At 46.3% G+C, this 20,330-nt stretch overlaps 1 protein-coding gene across 12 annotated transcripts in view; it reads left to right on the forward strand.

The window, feature by feature from the left end:
- The window catches only part of TMEM86A (transmembrane protein 86A), a 72,335-nt gene that overhangs the window by 40,561 nt on the left and 11,444 nt on the right, over positions 1–20,330 (forward strand). For all 12 annotated transcript variants that reach the window (XR_012903656.2, XR_012903660.2, XR_003091248.3 and 9 more), the window contains one exon: positions 14,153–14,417. Coding sequence is in view for 4 of the 12 variants with exons in the window: in XM_006133445.5 (XP_006133507.4) it covers positions 14,153–14,417 (265 nt within the window). In the remaining 8 variants the exon portion in view is untranslated. The remainder of the gene's footprint in view (positions 1–14,152; positions 14,418–20,330) is intronic.

Consider the following 20,330-nt stretch of genomic DNA (forward strand, 5'->3'; position numbering starts at 1 on the left):
CCTCATTGGCCAGTTTCTGGCCGAAAACAGCCAATGGGACCTACTTGTTAGAATAATAAGCAGCTAAGAAGAATCACACACCCTCTCATGGGCTCAGTTATTCACGAAGCACATGTCCAGGCAGGTAGGCAGGGAAACATTTTAAGCTCTGCAGGCAGGCAGGCTAGTTTGGCAGCTGGCAAGTCTGTCTCTTGGCCACAGCCTGCTTCCGGCACCCCAGCCCTTTCCTGCCCAAGCTCTCTGCCCCCCCACTCACCATACCCAAAACCTCTGTCCCCCTCTTACTCCCATACCCCTTCCCAGGTCTGGAATCCCAATCTCCTGCTCCAGATCACAATCCCCTCCTGCCCTAGGTCACATCCCAAACCCCTGCACTCCAGTCCCCCTGCTCTAGGGCATAGCCACCTGCTTCATCCCAACTCCCTCCTAGACTCCAGTCTCCCTCCTGCACCTCAATCCCTTTCCCCAAGCTCCCTTCTGCACCCAACCTCCATTCCAGACCCTGCACCTCCTCCATTAATATCATGGAAGAGTACGGCCTATGACCACTTTCCAAAATCTTGGTGTGGCCTCCCCATAAAAAATTATTGCCCACCCGGATCTAGATCATCCCTGACAGATGTTTGTCTAACCTGCTCTTAAAAAACTTTAATGATGGGGATTCCACAATCTCCTTGGCAAGTTATTCTAGTGCTTAACCATCCTGATGGTTAGCAATTTTTTCCTAATGTGCAACTTAAACCTTCCTTGCTGCAATTTAAGCCCATTGCTCCTTGTCCTATCCTCAGAGATCAAGGAGAATAATTTTTCTCCCTCCTCATTGCAACCACCTTTTAGGTACTTGAAAACTGTTATCATGTCCCCTCAGTCTCTTTTGCAGACTAAACAAACCAAATTCTTTCAATCTACCTTCATAGGTTAAGTTTTCTAGACCTTTAATAATTTTTGTTGCTCTTCTCTGGACTTTCTCCAATTTTCCACGTATTTCCTGAAATGTGGCACCCAAAACTGGAAATAATACTCCAACTGAGGCCGAATCAGCACACAGAGTAGAAGAATTACTTTTCATGTCTTATTTACAACACTCCCGTTAATACATACCAGAATATATATATATATATATATATATATATATATATATATATATATATATATATATGGTAACAGTGTCACTCTGTTGCCTCTATAATGCCTAGATCCCTTTCCACAGTACTCTTTCATAGACTGTCATTTCTCATATGTGCAACTGATTGTTTCTTACTAAGTGGAGTTAGGTGAAGACTTTCCTTTTCGTCCACCTAAGGGTGGACAATAGGCTAGTTACTTTTGACATAGGGAAAAAAATTGAACTAGGCTGTTAAATCATCATGGGATAAGTTCCAGAAAAATGTGCTCTCTTCATCTTATCTCATGATATTCACAATTTATACTCAATGGGAGCAACTGCCTCTAGTTTTTTTAATGCTTTTGATTTTGATTCCACACCTACAATTTTGCATCTGGAAATAATTGTAACTATAGTTTTACAGGCACAAATAATTGTAGATGAATGTTTTAACTCAAACTTGCAACTACCTGATTACACCCACAAATAAGATAGATATGTTATATAAAACATGTCCTATTTTTCCAGTTGGGAAACAGTAGGGATAAAAATTATAGGCTGAGTTAACCCTATTACAGAAATCAAATATTTCCCTTTTTCCTCATTTTCCATCAATGCAGAATAGTAACATCTTTCACTTTCCTAACACATCTAGTGAGTAGAGCTCTACAAATCCACAGTTGGGCATTATATCTGTAGATATCCACATCCATGCCTATGGATGCAGATTGCTGCCACTCATTTTTGCAAAGGTGGATACAAATTTTGTAGCTATGCAGAGTTCCAGTTCCTCCCCTTTTTTATTTAATTTTCCCACTAAAAAATTAGACACCCAACAATCAATATTAACACAGCTATTTTACCATGATGGTGCTAACACTTGAGCACTCGTGTGTGCTTTTGTGGGGCACCTCCTGGATAAAACAAAAGACAGAACTATGTAGCACTTTAAAGACTAACAAGATGGTTTATTAGGTGATGAGCTTTCGTGGGCCAGACCCATCTTGTTAATCTTTAAAGTGCTACATAGTTCTGTCTTTTGTTTCAGCTACACCAGACTAACATGGCTGCATCTCTATCACTCTCCTGGATAAAGTGTGAGCAGCAATAGAATCTATCATTCCTTTATTACCAACTTCTTTTACTACAGATACCCTATCCCTGATCACTATACAAAGAAATCTGTTAGTTATCTTCAATTTGTAGGCTTCTGGGCAATCCCACAAAGCCTGCATTGGCCACAGTGGTGATAAGTGTTTAGTACCACTGCTTCCTGCCACAAGTGTAATTTGCAGGACAGAGGCATCGTGACCCATAGCAAGATTGACATGAACATCTGGTCTTAACTTAAGCATACAGAGATTGAACCTCCCTGATCTGGCACCCTAAGGAGCTAACCAGTCTGGAACCAGTGAATTTTCTAGACCAGCGGAGGTCAAAGCTGGGCCGCCCACTGCTGGCCACTGGGCCAACGCTCTTTCTTCCCTAGTCCAGCAACATTCCTGGTCCACCAGTTTTTCCCTGTGAGTGCTCCAGTTCTGGTGTACCCATGAGGTTGCCAACGATGCTGGACCAGGGTGTTGCTGGACTAGGGAAGCCCAGAGTAGAGAGGTTCAACCTGTACTAAAAGGAGCCTTGTGGTGCTTTCCTGCAAAACATCACCAGTTTCTTTCTCCTCACTATAAACAAAACTTGTGACCGCTGACCCATGCACCAAGCACAGCTAGACATCACAAGCCACTTCACCGGAGTTCTCTACAGGTCCATTGCCAAGGGGGCTGTTGGGTGGGGCAGAAAACACAGTGGTGGCTTGTGTGGGGGCAAGAATGAAAGGTTCTGGTGGGGGAGGGGCATGTAACTGTTCCATACGTTGCTGCTGCCTTCACCCCCGACTCGCCTCAGCAGGAAGTCTGTAAAACAGGCAGCAGCATGGGGAGTCCAGCAGCCGGGAAGCAGTGACAGCCACATGGGGAAGTAGGAGGCAGGTCAGCCAGCAGCCAGGCATCCTGCTGTTTCTGGCCTCCCATGCTGCACAGATGCCAGGGGAAACGCTCCCTCTTCGCTGCTGGGCATCCTGGCTAGAGGCAGCCTGAGAAATTGGGGGAGGAAGGGCATGTAATCCTGCATTTGGACCCACTCCCTGCACACACCATCTCTGCCAAGGCCAAAGTGCGTTCCTGCATCCCTGTTACCCTAACCCCTGTATTCCCCTCCTGTGGCCCCTTCTTCCCTAACCCTGCACTCCACTCATGGCTCTGGCCCCCTGCACCTTCTCTTAGGTACTTGGTCCAGCCAATCTCCTGCCTCCAGCAGCTGCATGTACCTTGCTGGGAACCAGCTACACAGCCCATCCTTCCTGCTGCCGTTCCCACCAGCCACTCTCTGGCACCTGTGGCACCATTATTAGCTCCCCCTTGTGAAACACAGCTCCCATTGGCACCGCTTCATGTCTGCCTGTGTCTTGCAGTGCAGGGGGGAAGGGACAACGCCTGCCTCCCAAAACTACACCCACATTAAAAAGCAGGGGGAGGGGCATTCTCCCCTTTCCCCCCCTCTCCAGTTCTGGCATTGAAGCAACCAGATGTAATGGAGGGGATCATCTCATCATCCATCCCCAGGTATAACTCATGTAGCCATGCTCCCCTCCGGGTTTTCTTAGTTACTTCACAAGCTCCCCTTGCAGGAACAGCGTGGGTGGAACAGTGAGGTTAGCTCTTGCCGCAGCTACTTGTCTCTCTGTGGTGTGAGGTTGTATTCATTGCCCTGAATGCTACCAAGGGGCAGGAGTCTGTTTGTCTGTCCCGAAGCTAGTTCTGAATTGTGCAGGCTTACACATTGTTCCCCTGGCAGGACATGTGATTACATAGCAAGTGTTTTCCAATAGCATTTCAAAGGCATAACGGCTCAGACACAGCGCCAACACAGCACTTCATGCGAGGCTTTGTACGACGAAAGAATGAATTGGCCTGTTCAGCAGCAAAAGGAATCGGCCTGAATCAGCGAGAGCTTTTGGTCAAGGTTTTGTTCTTGTGTTAAAGGGCAACTTGGGGGACAAGCTGGTCCTCTGAGCGCAGGTGTGGAACTTGCCCTTCTCTCCTGACAAGGCAGGAGCTGTTCTTCTTGCGCAGGTTCATTCGCAAGAGCAGGGACGGGGGGAGGTGACTTGCACCTCATCACTTCACTGGGGGCTGCCTGGGGATGGGTTATTAGCGCCACTGTTGCAATGGCTGCATGGCAATTCTGCATTCTTGCAGTGGCACAAAAGTGCAGGGCTGATACCTCCTCTCCATCCTCTGGCCTTCCTCCAACCTGGCACCTGCCCATCTTTCAATGCCACCCTCTGCTAGACAAGGAGAGGCTTCTGCAACAGCAGCAGCACAGAGCTCTTAGCCAGAGTAGTGCAGAACAAGCACAATGCAGGGGTGCATTTATCCTATAGAATTTCCTGTATTCCCTTTAGGAGCCTGATTGGTCTCTAGGCTTTCTTGCTACATCTTGAAAGGTCTATGCTCTAATAACCTGCTACTTGGGAGCAAGCAAGGCCTCTGCCCCCAGTGTCAGTCTGTTGTTCTACAATTTAAATAACCTTGGATAATATGGGTGTAAATACCTCCTGCACCTCCATGTTTATTTACAGGGGTACACAGCAATCAATGCAAAGCGTGAGGCATTTTCTGGAAGAGAAGAGTGGAATTTTAGATACTCAGACCCAAAATTTAGCAGCTGAATCCTTCAATTGACTGAGCCAAAACCCTGGATCTAATCCCCCAGATGACCCTAAATTCCCTTGTTTTATCTTTTATGCTTCATACCCATATCCAACAGGTTTGTTACACCACAGAGAAATGAGCGGGTGAGTAGCTGTGTGAGGAAGGGGACAGTCAATGAGAAGCTGGAAGGACTGAGTTTCCAAGCTCTTCAGAGGCAGAGTAAGCAGTCAGCTGGTAGACCTTTGGCATGCAACTAGGAAAGGTGCTTCTTGCAGAGCATGGATCTCTGCTTCTGCACATGTGACCTATTCTTGTGTTTGGCCTTGCACACTTAGACCTACACATAATTAGCAGTTGCAGACTGGGTTAATCAATCTGCTTCAGGGAAAAGACAATTGACTACTGAAATCAGAAAAGAGTCTCCTTCCACCTTCCTTGGTCTAGAATAGATCCCTTCTTTGAAGCAGCCAGTGTTGGCTATTGATGTGTGCAGGTTCTGTATGCCAGTGGTTCTCAGCCAGGGGTACACTTACCCCTGGGGGTAAGCAGAGGTCTTCTGGGGGTACATCAGGTCAGCTAGATCAGTATTTCTCAACCTTTTTTTATAAAGTACCCCTTTAAAAATATAAGTACTCCCCTTTAAAAAAAATATTATAAGTACCCCCAGTACCTACAGTTTTCAGACACATACATTTTTTCTACCATTGTAACACATTTGTTTAAGCAACTTAATTGTAGTTGGGCGGGCGATGAAATTTTTGGGTGTAAAAAGCATAAAAATAATAAAGCGCTCTAAAACTTAAATTCAGTTTTCTCCAAATTTCAGTTGTATTGATGTATTCCCCAGACTTCTCTCGAGTACCCCTAAGGGTACTTGTACCACTGGTTGAGAAATACAGGCAGTCCCCGACTTACGCGGATCCGACTTATGTCGGATCCGCACTTACGAACGGGGCTTTCTCGCCCCAGAGCTCACAGGCAGCTGTCAGCCACCTGGAGCTCCGGGGCGAGAAAAGCTGCTCCTGGTGCCCCTGGTCTGCTGGGGACCGTCTCCAGCAGACCAGGGGCATCGGGAGCAAACCCGCAGCAGTGGCGGGTTCCCGCTCTTCTGAGGCTTTGCCAGAGCAAAGTCTCAGAAGCGCGGGAACCCGCCGCTGCTGCGGGTTTGCTCGCGATGCCTCTGGTCTGCTGGGGACCGTCTCCAGCAAACCAGGGGCACCAGGAGCAAAGCGGTCCGGCCAGAGCAAAGCCTCAGAGGCGAGGCACCCCCTCGCTGCCGCTTTGCTCCCTGTGTCCCTGGTCTGCTGGGGGGGGGGGCGCAGCTAGTGTGCCCCCCCCAGCAGACCAGGCTTTTGTTGTGGACCCTGGGGCAGAGTAGCTGGGGCGCTGCCGGTTGGTCCCGCAGCGCCGCTCTGGTTACTACTGGACCAACCCGGCAGCACCCCAACTGCTCTGCCCCAGGCGTCCTGATTCAGCCGCTGCTGGTCAGTTTCAGCAGTGGCTGAATCAGGACTCCTGGGGCAGAGCAGCTGGGGTGCTGCTGGGTTGGTCCAGTAGCGCCGAGGAGCGGTGCTACTGGAGCAACCCAGCAGCACCCCAGTTGCTCTGCCCCAGACGTCCCCAAGTCAGCCGCTGCTGAAACTGACCAGCGCTGACTACAGGAAGCCCGAGGTACAGTTGCTCTGTCCCGGGCTTCCTGGAATCAGCTGCTGATCAGTTTCAGCAGCAGCTGACTTGGGGTTCTTAAGTTGAATCTGTATGTAAGTCAGAACTGGCGGTCAGTTTCAGCAGCGGCTGAATCTGGACGCCAGTTCCGACTTACATACAGATTCAACTTAAGAACAAACCTACAGTCCCTATCTTGTACGTAACCCGGGGACTGCCTGTACTGTCCTAGATATTTGCTTAGCTTTACAACAGGCTACATAAAAACACTAGCAACGTCCATACAAACTAAAATTTCATACAATGCCTTGTTTATGGAACTCTATATCCTGAAATATAAGTACTATATTTATATTCCCATTGATGTATTTTATAATTCTATGGTAACAATGAAAAAGTAAACATTTTTTTCAGTAATAATGTGCTGGAACACTTTTCTATGTTTGTCTGGTTTGCTAAGCAAGTACAAAGGTGAAACTTGGGGGTTCGCAAGACAAATCGGACTCCTGAAAGGGGGTACAATAGGAAGGAAAGATTGGCCCATTGAGTATAACAATGGCTCTCAGACGTGGATTTTACAAGAAAACCTAAGAATATAATCTTCTCCTTTCTATCTGTGATAAATGCCTGACACTTGTACATGCAGCTGTGACCCCCCTCTTCATGCCGTTACAAATCAAAGCCAACTCCCTTCCCCCAGGATTCCAACTTGAGACCAAGTGGTCCACATTCATTCCATCGGTCACAGTAACTTATGGAGACCAGAGAATGAGAAGCACAAGCCATGACTTGGACTGACAACATCGACTTGGACTGACAACATCATCCACCATGATAAAGCTACCAACCATTTAAACATTTAGATGACAGACATATGACTAGAAATGAAAACTATTAATCCACGAGGGCAGCGCAGTTTGGAATTTGTCTTGTGGGAGACCAGGGGCCAGAAAAAACAGGTTAGCTTTGTAAAAACAACAGAATGTACAGTAAACTTCCGATAATCCGGCACCTTTAGGACCCAGGGGGTGCCGGATTATCAGATATGCTGGACTATCAGAAGGGGGGACTATGAGGGGTCTGAAGTGGGGTGGGAGGGGATGCAACCCCAGACCCCTCATAGCCCCCCATTACGATAGTCAGGCTCTGCCCCAGGAGTCCCTGATTCAGCCGCTGCTGGTCAGTGTCAGCAGCAGCTGAATCGGGGATGCCTGCAATAGAGCAGCGGGGGTGCTGCCGGGTTGGTCCCGTAGCGCTGCCCCTCGGGGCTGCGGGACCAACCCGGCAGCACCCCAGCTGCTCTGCCCCAGGTGTCCGGATTCAGCCCCGAATCAGCCGCTGCTGAAACAGATCAGCGGCTGATTCCAGGAAGCCTGGGGCAGAGCAGCTCTGCCCTGGGCTTCCTGGAATCAGCCGCTGATCTGTTTCAGCAGCGGCTGAATCGGGGACCCCTGGGGCAGAGCAGCTGGGGCAGAGCAGCTGGGGTCCTGCCGGATTGGTCCCGCATTGCTGTCCTTTGGCGCTGCGGGACCAACCCGGCAGCACTCCAGCTGCTCTGCCCCAGGCGTCCCCAAGAGCAGCTGGGGTGCTGCCGGGTTGGTCCCGCAGCCCCGAGGAGCAGCGCTATCAGACCAACCCGGCAGCACCCCAGCTGCTCTGCTCCCGGCTTCCCCGATTCAGCTGCTGGTCAGTTTCAGCAGCAGCTGAATGGGGGAAGCCTGTCCAGCTGCCCCAGCACTTCCGGGTTCCTGATGGTGTCGGACCATCAGGAGTCCCGGAGCATTGGATGCCAGACTAATGGAGTTTTACTGTATATTGATATTTGATTTAAACCAGGCCACTCAAAAAGGTGAGTGGGAAAAGTGCTTCTTTTACTGGCTTGTACAGAATGTTGTACTAAAATATTAACTGGAATATTTGGGATACTCATTTTTTACAAGCAGGCTTTTGGAAAGCAGAGTTCTTACTCTATTGAGAGGGACCTTCATATCCTTCTAAAATCAAAGTTATTTGGAAGTCATGTGATCTCAGGAAATGTCCAGAGCAGATATAGTTCTGCAACTCAGCACACCCAAATGCAATTCCTCTGCAATTTTTTAGGCGTTTTATAGATCAAGTTTCAGCGCAGAGTGAAGTTGGCAGTTGAGTTTATAAATCCTGGAAAAACAGAGCTTGTAAGAATGATGAAAACAATAGAAGCTCATTTCAACTTAAGACAGACATCTAATTAATGTACTGTATATGGTTAGCAGTAGCAGGTTCTTACCTTAGCAATGTCAGGACACAAACAACACAGGTGGTTCAGTTTCCTCCACTCTTGGGTAGCTGGATGATTTGATGTGGTTCCCTCCAGCCAAACAATTAGATCTCTTCTTTTCAAAGGAACATAAATCCAAACACCTGACATATTCTTGGTCAGTCCCAGGTCAGAGCCTGGACATAGGGTTGATTCATACCAATAGGAACTGGACCCCTTCATTGGCAAAACAGTCTTCTCTAGATTGATCTCTGTTGCCAATGAGTGAAGGGAGACTGATCATCTCAGTCACATGTCCAAAATGGGATTCTAGGTCTCAGTTTATATCTCAGTTCCTCTATATGCCTTTATCACCAGGCACTTGCTTCATTTTTCCCAAAGGTCCTTCAATATCTTATCCATGTTTAGCCCATCTCCGCGCTGATAAGGAAGCGGGGGGGGGGGGGGGGACTACCACCTCCTTACTTAATCCTTAGCCTTCTGGTCTGCAGCAAGGCTGCTGCTTATATGCCTTGCCAGTCCCTTCCCAGCATGCCTTGCTGTCTCACCTTACAGTCACCTGATCACTATGTATCCCCCTTAGTACCTGCAAGCTTCTCTCCCAGACTGCACTTGTTTGGGGCTGAACCAGGACCAGGGTTGTGGTGAGTCAGCAGAAGCCCTTAAAGGGTCACTTCATAATTTGTTACATAATTAGGGTTACCCCCCCCCCCCCATCCAGTTTTTCCAAGGATTTATCGCTTTTTTTTAAAGATAGCTGATCTGGGACTCTGCAAGAGTGCTCAGTTGTCCAATTTTGTGGGCTCAGGATAATCTCAGTTATCCTTTTTATTGGAACCTTAAAAGTGGCACCCTATGCAGAACCCATTTGGAATAATGCTGCTCTAGAAGATGCAAAGGATGAACTATTAACACTGACATCAAACTGCCTCTCCATGGCTAGCAGGTTATCCTCATGTAGGAGGCATTATGATTACTAATTCCAGATACACACCAGAGTAACTGAGATCAGAATCTGCCCCAAAGTATTTGAAAAATTCCAAAACTAGTGTTAAGATCAGGTTTATATAGCTATTACAATAAAAACTCTTTAAATGATTATTTAGTTTGCAAAATCAAGCACCCAAAAGTTAGGAAATACCAGTTTTGTGATTGTACTACAAACTTAATTGTTCCCTTTTGTGCATCTATCCTGTGCACTAAAGGCCCGGGCCCGGGGAAAATGATTGTGTAATTACAGTGTATGGCTACGTCTAGATTGCATCCTTTTTATGAAAAAGGGATGCAAATTAGACGTATCGCAATTGCTAATGAAGCGGGGATTTAAATCTCCCCTGCTTCATTAGCATAAAAATGGCTGCCGCTTTTTTCCGGCACGGAGCTTTGCCGGAAAAAAGCACCAGTCTAGACGCGGATCTTTCGGAAAATAAAGCCTTTTCCGAAAGATCCCTTATCCCTCATTTTAAGATGAGGATCTTTCGGAAAAGGCTTTTTTTTCCCAAAAGATCTGCGTCTAGACTGGTGCTTTTTTCCGGCAAAGCTCCGTGCCGGAAAAAAGCGGCAGCCATTTTTATGCTAATGAAGCGGGGGAGATTTAAATAATCGCTTCATTAGCAATTGCGATACGTCTAATTTGCATCCCTTTTACGAAAAAGGGATGCAATCTGGACGTAGCCTATATGTTTGGTACCTCCTAGGTGCCATATATCCCAGCACAATGTCTTCTGTTCTGGTGATAGCACAGATCTAGCCTTAGTATTTTGATGACAAAGGTGTCCTGAGAAACAAAAGTGAGAGAAGGAAAATAGTGACTTTTCCAGTTTAGATCTAAATAGAATGAATATCATGGGATAAAGAAAAGGCACATCTCTCTTCCTTAGTTCAAAAGCTTGTGTCAAGCAATGAAGGTGTAAGAGCTTCTCTAAAACACTGCACAAGAATCTTTTATACTGGGAAGAGCTAGGCAGCCCAAATATAGGAGTCACTACCAGCTCCCCCTCTCTTGCGTGCTAATGTGCTGTGTGAGAATGAGTTATCCAGCCTGGTTGCTTCTCAGAACATTTAAAATTTGTATAGGCAATATAAATAATGCTGCTAAGAAGCTGCTGCTGTGTGGAGGAACTTTTCATTCAATGCCACAACTGTTTTGAAAGCCCTATCTATAGTGACATACTCAAGGGTTGCTCATTTCCTCTGGTCCTACAACTTCATATTTTACCATGTATCCACTTCTATATTCCAACTCTGTTCCCTGAACTCGCTGAATTTTGGGGAGCTTGCACATCAGTGGCTTGGCATTGCAATAGGAAGATGAGATAACCACATGCTAGAAGAACCAGTCTTCTAGGATCCAGAACCAAAGCACATTGAATCAATGGAAGGACTGCCATTGTCCTCAGTGGGTTTTGCATCAGACCTTACAATCCTCCTTCCAGCAGCAAGGGGTCTAATGAGTGCTTACTTCCATACTTCGGAAGCAGGGGTTCTCTGACTGGGTTTTCAACACTAACATTGCCACCCAGAGACCATTATGGGACAGAGCAGTTTCAGGTTTGCTGAAGTTCATGGTGGAACCAAACTGTTCTTCTCCCACATTCACCTGAACATTCTGTTCTGTTGCATCAGTGATGGTCTATATTCTGGACAAACGATCCTCAAATCGCTTCGGGGGTAGCCGAGTTAGTCTGTACAGGATAAACTTAAAAAACAACAAATAATCTGGTAGCACTTTATAGACTAACAAAACATGTAGATGGTATCATGAGCTTTCGTGGGCACAGCTCCCATCTTCAGATGACCGGAGTTTTGAGTTTAGGATGTGCACACCCAAAATAAACCATCAGTACTAGGGAATTACATGTATCCAGCAGGGGCTGTAGTGACAGTAAATAGAAATATTTCATGTAGGGCTTCCAGAAAAATTGGAATATTGAGAGCTGTAAATCCATCTGCTGTGGACATGATGGTCAGTGTTCTCTGAGGCTGTGTCTAGACTGCATCCCTCTGCTGATCAGATCCTGTATTTTTTGACAGATCCTGTATTCCTCAAAAAATGATCCTCAAAAAGCCTCCGCTGTTGGCAGAACCGCGGCTACACTTTACTTTCACTTTCGACACTGAGCCTGATCGGCACAGTGTTGGAATATGAGTTTGCAAATGAAGCCTGAGATATTTAAATCCCGGGCTCATTTGCACTTCCAAAGTGCTTGATTTGCATTCCTCTGTCGGCAGAGGGATGCAGTCTAGACGTAGCCTGAGACAGTTAGGGTACATGCTCACCAGGCTGAATAAAGCCTCATTATTAACATTACTTGGAGACACACAATCACTCCAGCCCCTTGAGAATGCATGATGTGTGTGTTTTCTGTGTGAACCACCATCTAGTCTTAGCAACATCATAATTCCATTAGAGGCACTGAGATCAAACATGATTTGGAGATTTTCCAAGAAACATCACATACCAGCTGCTGGTTGTTGGTACACCCCGGGATACTTTGCTCCATTTGTTTTAACTCTCTCAGTGACCTCTTCCATCAATAGCTCTGCTGGAAGTTCAGCTACTATGGATTCTGCAGCAGGAGCTGGTCCTCCTGCAAGACTCCAGCAGCAGTTAACTTATTACAGGACTCATGCCAGACAGCTGTCCAAGGTAACTTCCCTATGCCCATCTGTGTATAGCATCTAAGATCCTTTTTGCTCTTGAGTACAACATGGTTAGAAAAAAAACCCATATTAATTCCTTGTGGTTTTCCCTACCTGGCCTGAAGTACAGAAGAATAATAAGTTGTGGCAGCATAACAAAACATGCTTCTCCTCGTACTGTTTCGAGGTGGCCCCAAACGGGATCCCATTCTCAGAATCGGGATAAGTTTGGACCTGGACTGAGAACGTTGTCCCTTGGGGCTCTCTCTATGGCAGAACCCCAAATTCAGACACTCATGAACATTGGGGTAGCTCAGATCTGGATTCTGCAGCTCTGTCCCATAGGAATTGTTTTTACCACGTATAGCTTACCTGCTGCACGTGGGGTTACGTAAAGGGACCCTAACCTTCTCATGGGCCCTACCTGCTGTTGCAATGCTAATAACAGCCCATCGTCATTTGTTCAAAGAGAATTGCTGTGTGGGGAGAGGGTGCATTTATTTGAGGCCAGGCTATAAGGCAGGGGTGGGGCACCTTTTTTGGGTCAGGGGCCGCTGACCCACAAAAAAATTGGTCAGGCCCCTGACTGAGAAGCAGAAACTTACTCCTCCCTATTCCCTTTGTGCACTAGAACCTGTGGCGCCTAGGCTAGTAAATTTTGTGAGCTCTCCCAGGGGTGGGACCAAAAGTTAGGGGTTCAATGTGTGGCAAAGGTCTGCCAGGAAGGGGTTGGAGGTGAGTATCTGGGCCGGATGGGGGTGTAGGAGCAAAGTGGGGTTCCACAGTTCGGATAGGAGGTGGGGTACAGGAGCATGCTGGTGTTTGGGGGGTTCTGGGTGGGAGGGAGTGCAGGAGCTGGCTGGGGGTTTTGGGGTATGGGAGGATGTTAGGGTGCAGGAGTAGGCTAGGGCCTGCCAGGCCTTAGGTTCCTCACCCCTGATATAAGTGTTGCTGTGTCTCCCAGGCCACAAGACTTGGGAAGGGGATGCTCAAGGGGGCCTGATCCAAAACCAATTGAAGTATTAGAGGACACCAAATGAAATTAATGGGTAGCAGGTTTAAAACTAATAAGCAAAAGTTCTTCTTCACACAGCACATAGTCAACCTGTGGAACTCCTTGCCAGAGGAGGCTGTGAAGGCTAGAACTATAACAGAGTTTAAAGAGAAGCTAGATAAATTCATGGAGGTTAGGTCCATAAAAGGCTATTAGGCAGGTGGTAGGAATGGTGTCCCTAGCCTCTGTTTGTCAAAGGCTGGAGAGGGATGGCACGAGACAAATCGCTTGATCATTGTCTTCGGTCCAACCCCTCCGGGGCACCTAGCACTGGCAACTGTCAGCAGACAGGCTACTGGGCTAGATGGTCCTTTGGTCTGACCCAGTACGGCCGTTCTTATGTAAGTAAATGAGAAGATTTTTACGGGGATTTCAGCATGCTTTGGCTCAGGCCCTCAGTGTTTTGAAGAGGCAATAGTAGCGTATTCCACATTATCTTGCAAAGAAAAGCAAACTCCTTCCTCTCCCACCGCTTCCACTCAAAACCAAACAAATCCTGAACTTTATTTTTGGCACAGGAGAATGGGAGTGAAAAGTGTGTGAAAGTTCAAACAGCTTTTGTCTGCTGCATCAAAGCTGCCAGTCGGAGGGAATCGCTGAATTAGAAAGGAAACAGCCTTTCAAAGTCAACGAGCCCCTTCTACAATGTGCTTTGTTATACTGTAGCCTCTTCTGAGTCTATTGATTTTTTTTTAAAAAAACCAATTTGTTTCTTTTAGGTGAAGAGTGAAGGCCCCAAGCTGGTGCCCTTTTTTAAAGCCACTTGTGTCTATTTTGTCCTCTGGCTGCCAACTTCCAGCCCTTCCTGGTTCAGTGCCCTCATCAAGTGTCTGCCCATCTTCTGCTTATGGGTTTTTCTGCTGGCTCATGGAATCAATTTCTTAGTCGCACATCGGAGCGCCAGTAGGATCTTAGCAGGGTTAATATTCTCCGCAGTGGGGGATGCCTTCCTCATCTGGCAGGAGCAAGGCTACTTTGTTCATGGTAAGTGATGCACCAGTTCTGCAAGGATTCAATAGCTACCCATTAGTGCGTGATTTGGTGCTGAATTGCTTATTCACAGGGTTTATATATTCTCGCAGTTTTATTTAATGTTTAACCCATTTTCATGGCAATGGGAAGAAATTATCCAGTTCAGTGAAGTTAGAGGGGGCATACCAGGGATGGAAATGACCCATGACCGCCTCTGTAGTCACATTTCAAGATCCTTGGGGTTGTCTGGTCGCTATGTCATGGGGCTGGCCCAGGAATGATTCTTAGTTTCTGTCCACAATCCCTGGATTGGCAGGGCTTGGGAATGTGGCATAGGCAGAATGCTCAGCTGGAAGAGAAGGAAATACCTCCCATCGTCAGCCGTTAGCAGCCGGCCGGGCTCTGTGCAGTCATCTGATACAAAGATAGCTCCTGGGCTGTGCACTCCTGAGGCCCAACTGTGAAGCAGAGAACAAGTGAAAGGGAAATTTTACCAGGGGAGCATTGAAACAAGGCATGGGCCCTGGTTAGAGTCACTAGCGTGGAACCAGAACCAGGAGGAGAAGCTGGAGTTAGTCAGGGGTAGGGTACAGGAGCCGCGCAGGAACCAGGAACAGATGGTCGTCTGGAATAAGGAGAATAGGAACCAAGAACAGGCTGGAAGGTAGGAACCAGGAGTCAGGGACATAGGCAGCGTGTATAGTAGCAGCCAAACAGGAATTCCTCTAGGCACCTCAGACCACTTTCTATGCCTCCTTCTGGCTTAAGTAGCACATCTGAGCCAACAAGTGGGGCTGGACATAAATATCTCCCCCAATCAGGATTTTTGTGGCAGGGACCTTACTAGAGTTTCACTAATCTCCTTTTCCAATCATTAAAGTGAGCTGCTGGATGGTGGCTGTGATGTGAGATCCATGATCCTTCAGTGCCCCTGGGGTAAAAGAGGATGTTAGAAACTGCTGGGCCTTGATCTAAATGGAGATGTGCTGACTTGAGAGTCACAACCTCTCTTGAAAACACAGGTCTTCTAGCACGCTTTGACCAGGTCCCTCTGACCCAAGGCTATTCATCAAATTAAGCTTTCTTGGGATAAAAGGAAACTCAGTAACTGGTTAACAGGAATAAATGGGGCAGGAATAAATGGTCAGTTTTCACAGCAAAGAGGTAAATAGCAGGGTCTCCCAAGGATCTATACTTGAAACATAAGGCCTGGGGGCTGAATGCAGCTCCTGGCTTGTCTGGATTGGCCCCCAAGACTTGGAGTTCCTCCCTCAGCATTGGGGAACCTGCATTGGCGGTCCAGGCTCTGGTGTGTGAGGGGAATGTGGGGAGTCTCTCTCTCTCTCTCTCTGTGGGTAAGTCTACACTAGCCCCCTAGATTGATCTAGGGAGGCTAATGAGGGCAACTGAAATTGCAAATCAAGCCCGGGATTTAAATATCCTGCGCTTGATTTGCATGTTCCCAACCGGTCGCCATTTTAGAAACTGACCAGCCCAAAGTAACTGCCCACGTCTACACGCAGCAGTGAAACGGGATTCCGATTTAAAGCCCCTAAATCAAATTAGCTGGTAAACCTCATTGTAGGAGAAATACCAGCTAATTAAAGTTAGGGCTTTAAATTGGAATCCAGGCTCAACTAAGTTTTTTCCTGCTATGTTCAGGATTTTTGGTGAAAGCATCTGGCAAGCCTAGCAGCCAGCCAGAAGCCTCTCACTCAAGTATGGAGGTTTAAGTGTATTTTTACATTTGCACATGCATACTAAAAAGAGGTACATTTTCTTAAACATGGTTCTCCATGCAGCCCTCCAAAGATGTAGTGGGTGCCACACACTACTTTGGGTGAAACTGGCCAGCTCGAGACCTTTTTACCTGCATCTCAATAATGGCTTGATCTCTCTCTCTCTCACACACACACCCCCTTTGAAAAGAGGCTGCTTTTTTCAGGACTTGTATCTTTGCAACCTGTCTCAAGTGATTCCAGAGTTGAGTCACTAACCTTACCCTAACCCTTCCTGTGGCACACCAGATTTTGAAGAGGACTTAGAAAGGTTGGCCATTAAACAGAAATTGTTGTTTACTTAATGATTATGGCACTGCTGCACGACTATAATACAGGGATCACCTTAAAACCAGCTTCCTAAATATCTGCACTAGATCTGGGACCCACTCCCACCCGTTTAACAAATATCGGAAGGGCAGTTGATTCCCCGGTTGAGAACAGTTGGGCTGGGGGATTTGGACACATCTCCATTAAATTTCAATAGGTGTCGAACACTCCTGGATACCTTTGGAAAAAAAGCTCAGCCTTCACATAGTGCTTTTTCCTCACAAGCTGATGTCAAACATTTGCCGATTGAGCTGTCTCAGGAGACTTTAATATTGGAAGATTTGAGTGCCAGCCATTTTCAGACAAAATGTCATGCACCACATTAGTTAATCTTTGAGCAATGCTGGGGGAAAAAAAATGTAATTTCTCCTTGGCTGTGTCTACATCGGCATCCCTTTCCGGAAAAGGGATGCTAATGAGACACTTCGGAATTGCAAATCTGCGGGAGATTTAAATTTCCCCCGCAGCATTTGCATTTATATGGCTGCCGCCTTTTTCCGGCTCGGGGTTTTTGCCGGAGAAAAGCACCAGTCTAGACGCGATTTTCTGGAAAATAAGCCCTTTTCCGGAAGATCCCTTATTCCTACTTGAAAGTAGGAATAAGGGATTTCAAGTAGGAATAAGGGATCTTCCGGAAAAGGGCTTATTTTCTGGAAAAATCGCTTCTAGACTGGCGCTTTTCTCCGGCAAAAACCCCGAGCCGGAAAAAAGCTGCAGCCATGTAAATGCAAATGCCGCGGGGGAAATTTAAATCTCCCGCGGATTTGCAATTCCGAAGTGTCTCATTAGCATCCCTTTTCCGGAAAAGGATGCCAAAGTAGACACAGCTATCGTGTAAAAATTAATAGGTTGGTGCTTGTTGAAAAAAGCCCTTTAAATTCAAAATGTTGACGGCATTCTTTGTGAAAATATCCACAGAAAAAAAATGCAACTTTTAGTAAACATTTCATTTCTAGCTCTGTTAATATGGCTGTCAGTCTGAAAACCATTTTGGAGCTGGTCTCCCTTGAACAGCTGTTGGTTAGAGGAGTTTGGTAAAGGACGTTTGTGACTTATAGGATGATGAGCTATTCTTGCCATGCTGGGTCTTGTTACTTTGTTTTTATTATTACAGCCAATTAATAGTTGGCTGTTTTCTGACTAGCATCCTATTGCATCTAGCAGATATTTTGTAATTGAAAATACATCTCATTTGATGAGACATTTAAAACTGTATGACATTTCCAGTCTGTTGATACTATCCCTTTGCACTGGTTGCTAGAGACTCACATTTCAGATGAAGGGAAGGAAGGTGTAATACAAGAATCTCATTCGCTTGAGGTGGTGTGGGGGGTTGCAAATGGCCAACTCTCTCCACTGAGGAAGAGACCCAAAGGTAACCAAAGTCAGCTGCTTCCATTGCAGCTGGTCCAGTAAGAAAAGATGAAGAGGAAAAAGGCTGAATTAGTTGGAAATTTGGATTTCCCTCAGATTACACTCTTGCACCTCCCAGTGCTTGGTCTGAGCACAACTTGTAATCCAAGCACCTTTTAATGGAAAATCCATAAACACTGGAAGGCTGTTGAATGTTTGTTCTCCTCCCCTTCTCCTGTCTTTGGTTAGGTGAGGTGGAGCCATTTCCAAATGCTTGATTGAGCTAGTCTGGAAGCGGCCCACCTTCCGTCTGTGACCAATCTCACAATTTATTACAAACCCGTCTCTTTCTTGTTTGTTTCTCCTCTCTTCTACCATTTTCCTTAACAAGGCTAGGACAGAGTTAATGAAGTCATGCTACAAATCCATGTGATCCACTATCTGTCTTTTCTTTTACCGGGGTATTTCTTTTCTATCCTTACTCTTGCTCCCCCACCCCAGTTGTCTCTCTCATCTCTATTCTTCTGCATTTGCTGCCTCTATTCCATGGACATACAGAATCCTGAACCCCAGACCTTCCCAGCAGACGCATTCATCTGAAGAATTGGGTTTTGCCCATGAATTGAGTTTTGCCATGAAAGCTCATGATACTATATACAGGAGGCCCCCGACTGTGACCGCCCGACTTCTGACTCCCACACTTACAACCATTTTGTAAGTGCGGAAAGGGCCGAAAACCCCGACTTATGTCCTTGGCCCGCATTTACAACAGGCGCATGGCACCTGTCGTAAATGATGGTTCGAATTATGACACCCTGACTTGCAACGCTTCCCCAGGAACAGATCGCATTACAAGTTGGGGGCCTCCTGTGTATATTTTTTGTTAGTCTCCAAGGTGCCACAGTACTACTTGTTTTTAAAGTTACAGACTAACATGGCTACCTCTCAGACTATATAATAACCTGACACATTATTCTTTGATTCTCTATTGCTGGCTTATCCACATAAAGCCATTGAGCCTCTTGGAGAAGAAACAACTCCGGGCACCTGTTCTAAAGTATCCTCACATCCCTTTAAAAGTGTGCATGAGATGGTTGTAGTATAAAAAGCGAGAACTAGATCTTTGCTAAATTTCCCTATGCCCGTAATATGTTTAGCTCACTAATGCCATCCTCTTGTTCCTTGAATTAGTCTTGATGCCCTCATCTGTTCTTTTCTCCTCCTCCATTCCCCACATTTCATCCTTCTCCCATCTATTTAGCTGTGAGCTCTCCTGCTCCTCTCTGTCTACCAATTTCATTCTGGGGATGCACCAGCTATCTGAGCTATACATCATTGGCTGGGCAGAGTACAAGATGACACTCCCTAGTGCAGAGGCAGCAGCTCCACCTGTTCGAGTTGTTCTTACAGTGTGCTAAAGCAGACACGCAGTACATACCTCTCGTGGGTGGATTTAATTGCTAAGGAGCTCCTATTCCCCTTGTATCAGGCCATCACAATATAATTTGCAGCCACTGGCCTGCTGACATGCATCTGACAAAGTGGGTCTTTGCCCACGAAAGCTTATGCTCCAACACTTTGGTTAGTCTATAAAGTGCCACAGGACTCCTTGCCACTTTTGGCCTGCTGGGGCACTCCGATTTCCATATTGTCACTGGTTTCATTTATGCATGAAAACTTCTAGCGAAGTTAACAAATCTGTACAAAACAGAATGGAACAGACTTTCAGTGTATGTAGGTCTGTGGGCTGAGGGTGAGAGAAGGGAGCTGAAATTATTTTGGAGCCCATCATGTGTGACTGGCAAGACCAACTAGTAATTAGCACCTGCTGCAACACATGGTGACATTTCTCATCAGATGGACTAGTGCAGAGTGATTAACATATGGGCAATTCATTCCTACACCAATATCTGGGATTTTTCCAGGGTGTTTTTTTTCAAAGGGAAACTTGTTTTATTTTCTCATATCAATTCCATTCTGGCTTCATTTGGTTTCTGCAAGCAGCCATAAAAAACGTTGGCAGGTTATACTGGTTTAATCCCTGAAATATGCCATCTGCTTCCTTCCAGTTATAATTCCGCTAGCAGTAAGTGGAGCTCGTGTTTAAATTCCCAGGTCCATCTTATTCCCAGGTTGGAGTTTAAGTCTGGCTAAACAAGGCTGGAGTTTAGAGGTGTTGAAGTCTTTGCTAATTGTTCTCACAACATTGGGACTCCAGCTGGGCTGGGAAAAGTTTCCTTCTAGTTTTGGCACCACTTAGAAATAAAACTCTACAGAGTTGTGCATATTTGTCGTCTCAGATCTGTTCTCCTCCACCCTGAAATTCAAAAGGGGTTAGATCTGAAAGACTGGAGTTTCATTTCTTCCTAACTGATCTGCAGAGTTGGTCGTCTAATAAAGGCAGAGCAGAATTATCTTTAGTGTGATTCTGGTTACTTTGAGACATGACATCTACAGAATGGCC

The sequence above is a fragment of the Pelodiscus sinensis genome, chromosome 5 (genome assembly GCF_052426305.1).
Source record: "Pelodiscus sinensis isolate ZL-2025 chromosome 5, ASM5242630v1, whole genome shotgun sequence".
In the NCBI taxonomy this organism is placed as follows: Eukaryota; Metazoa; Chordata; order Testudines; family Trionychidae; genus Pelodiscus; species Pelodiscus sinensis.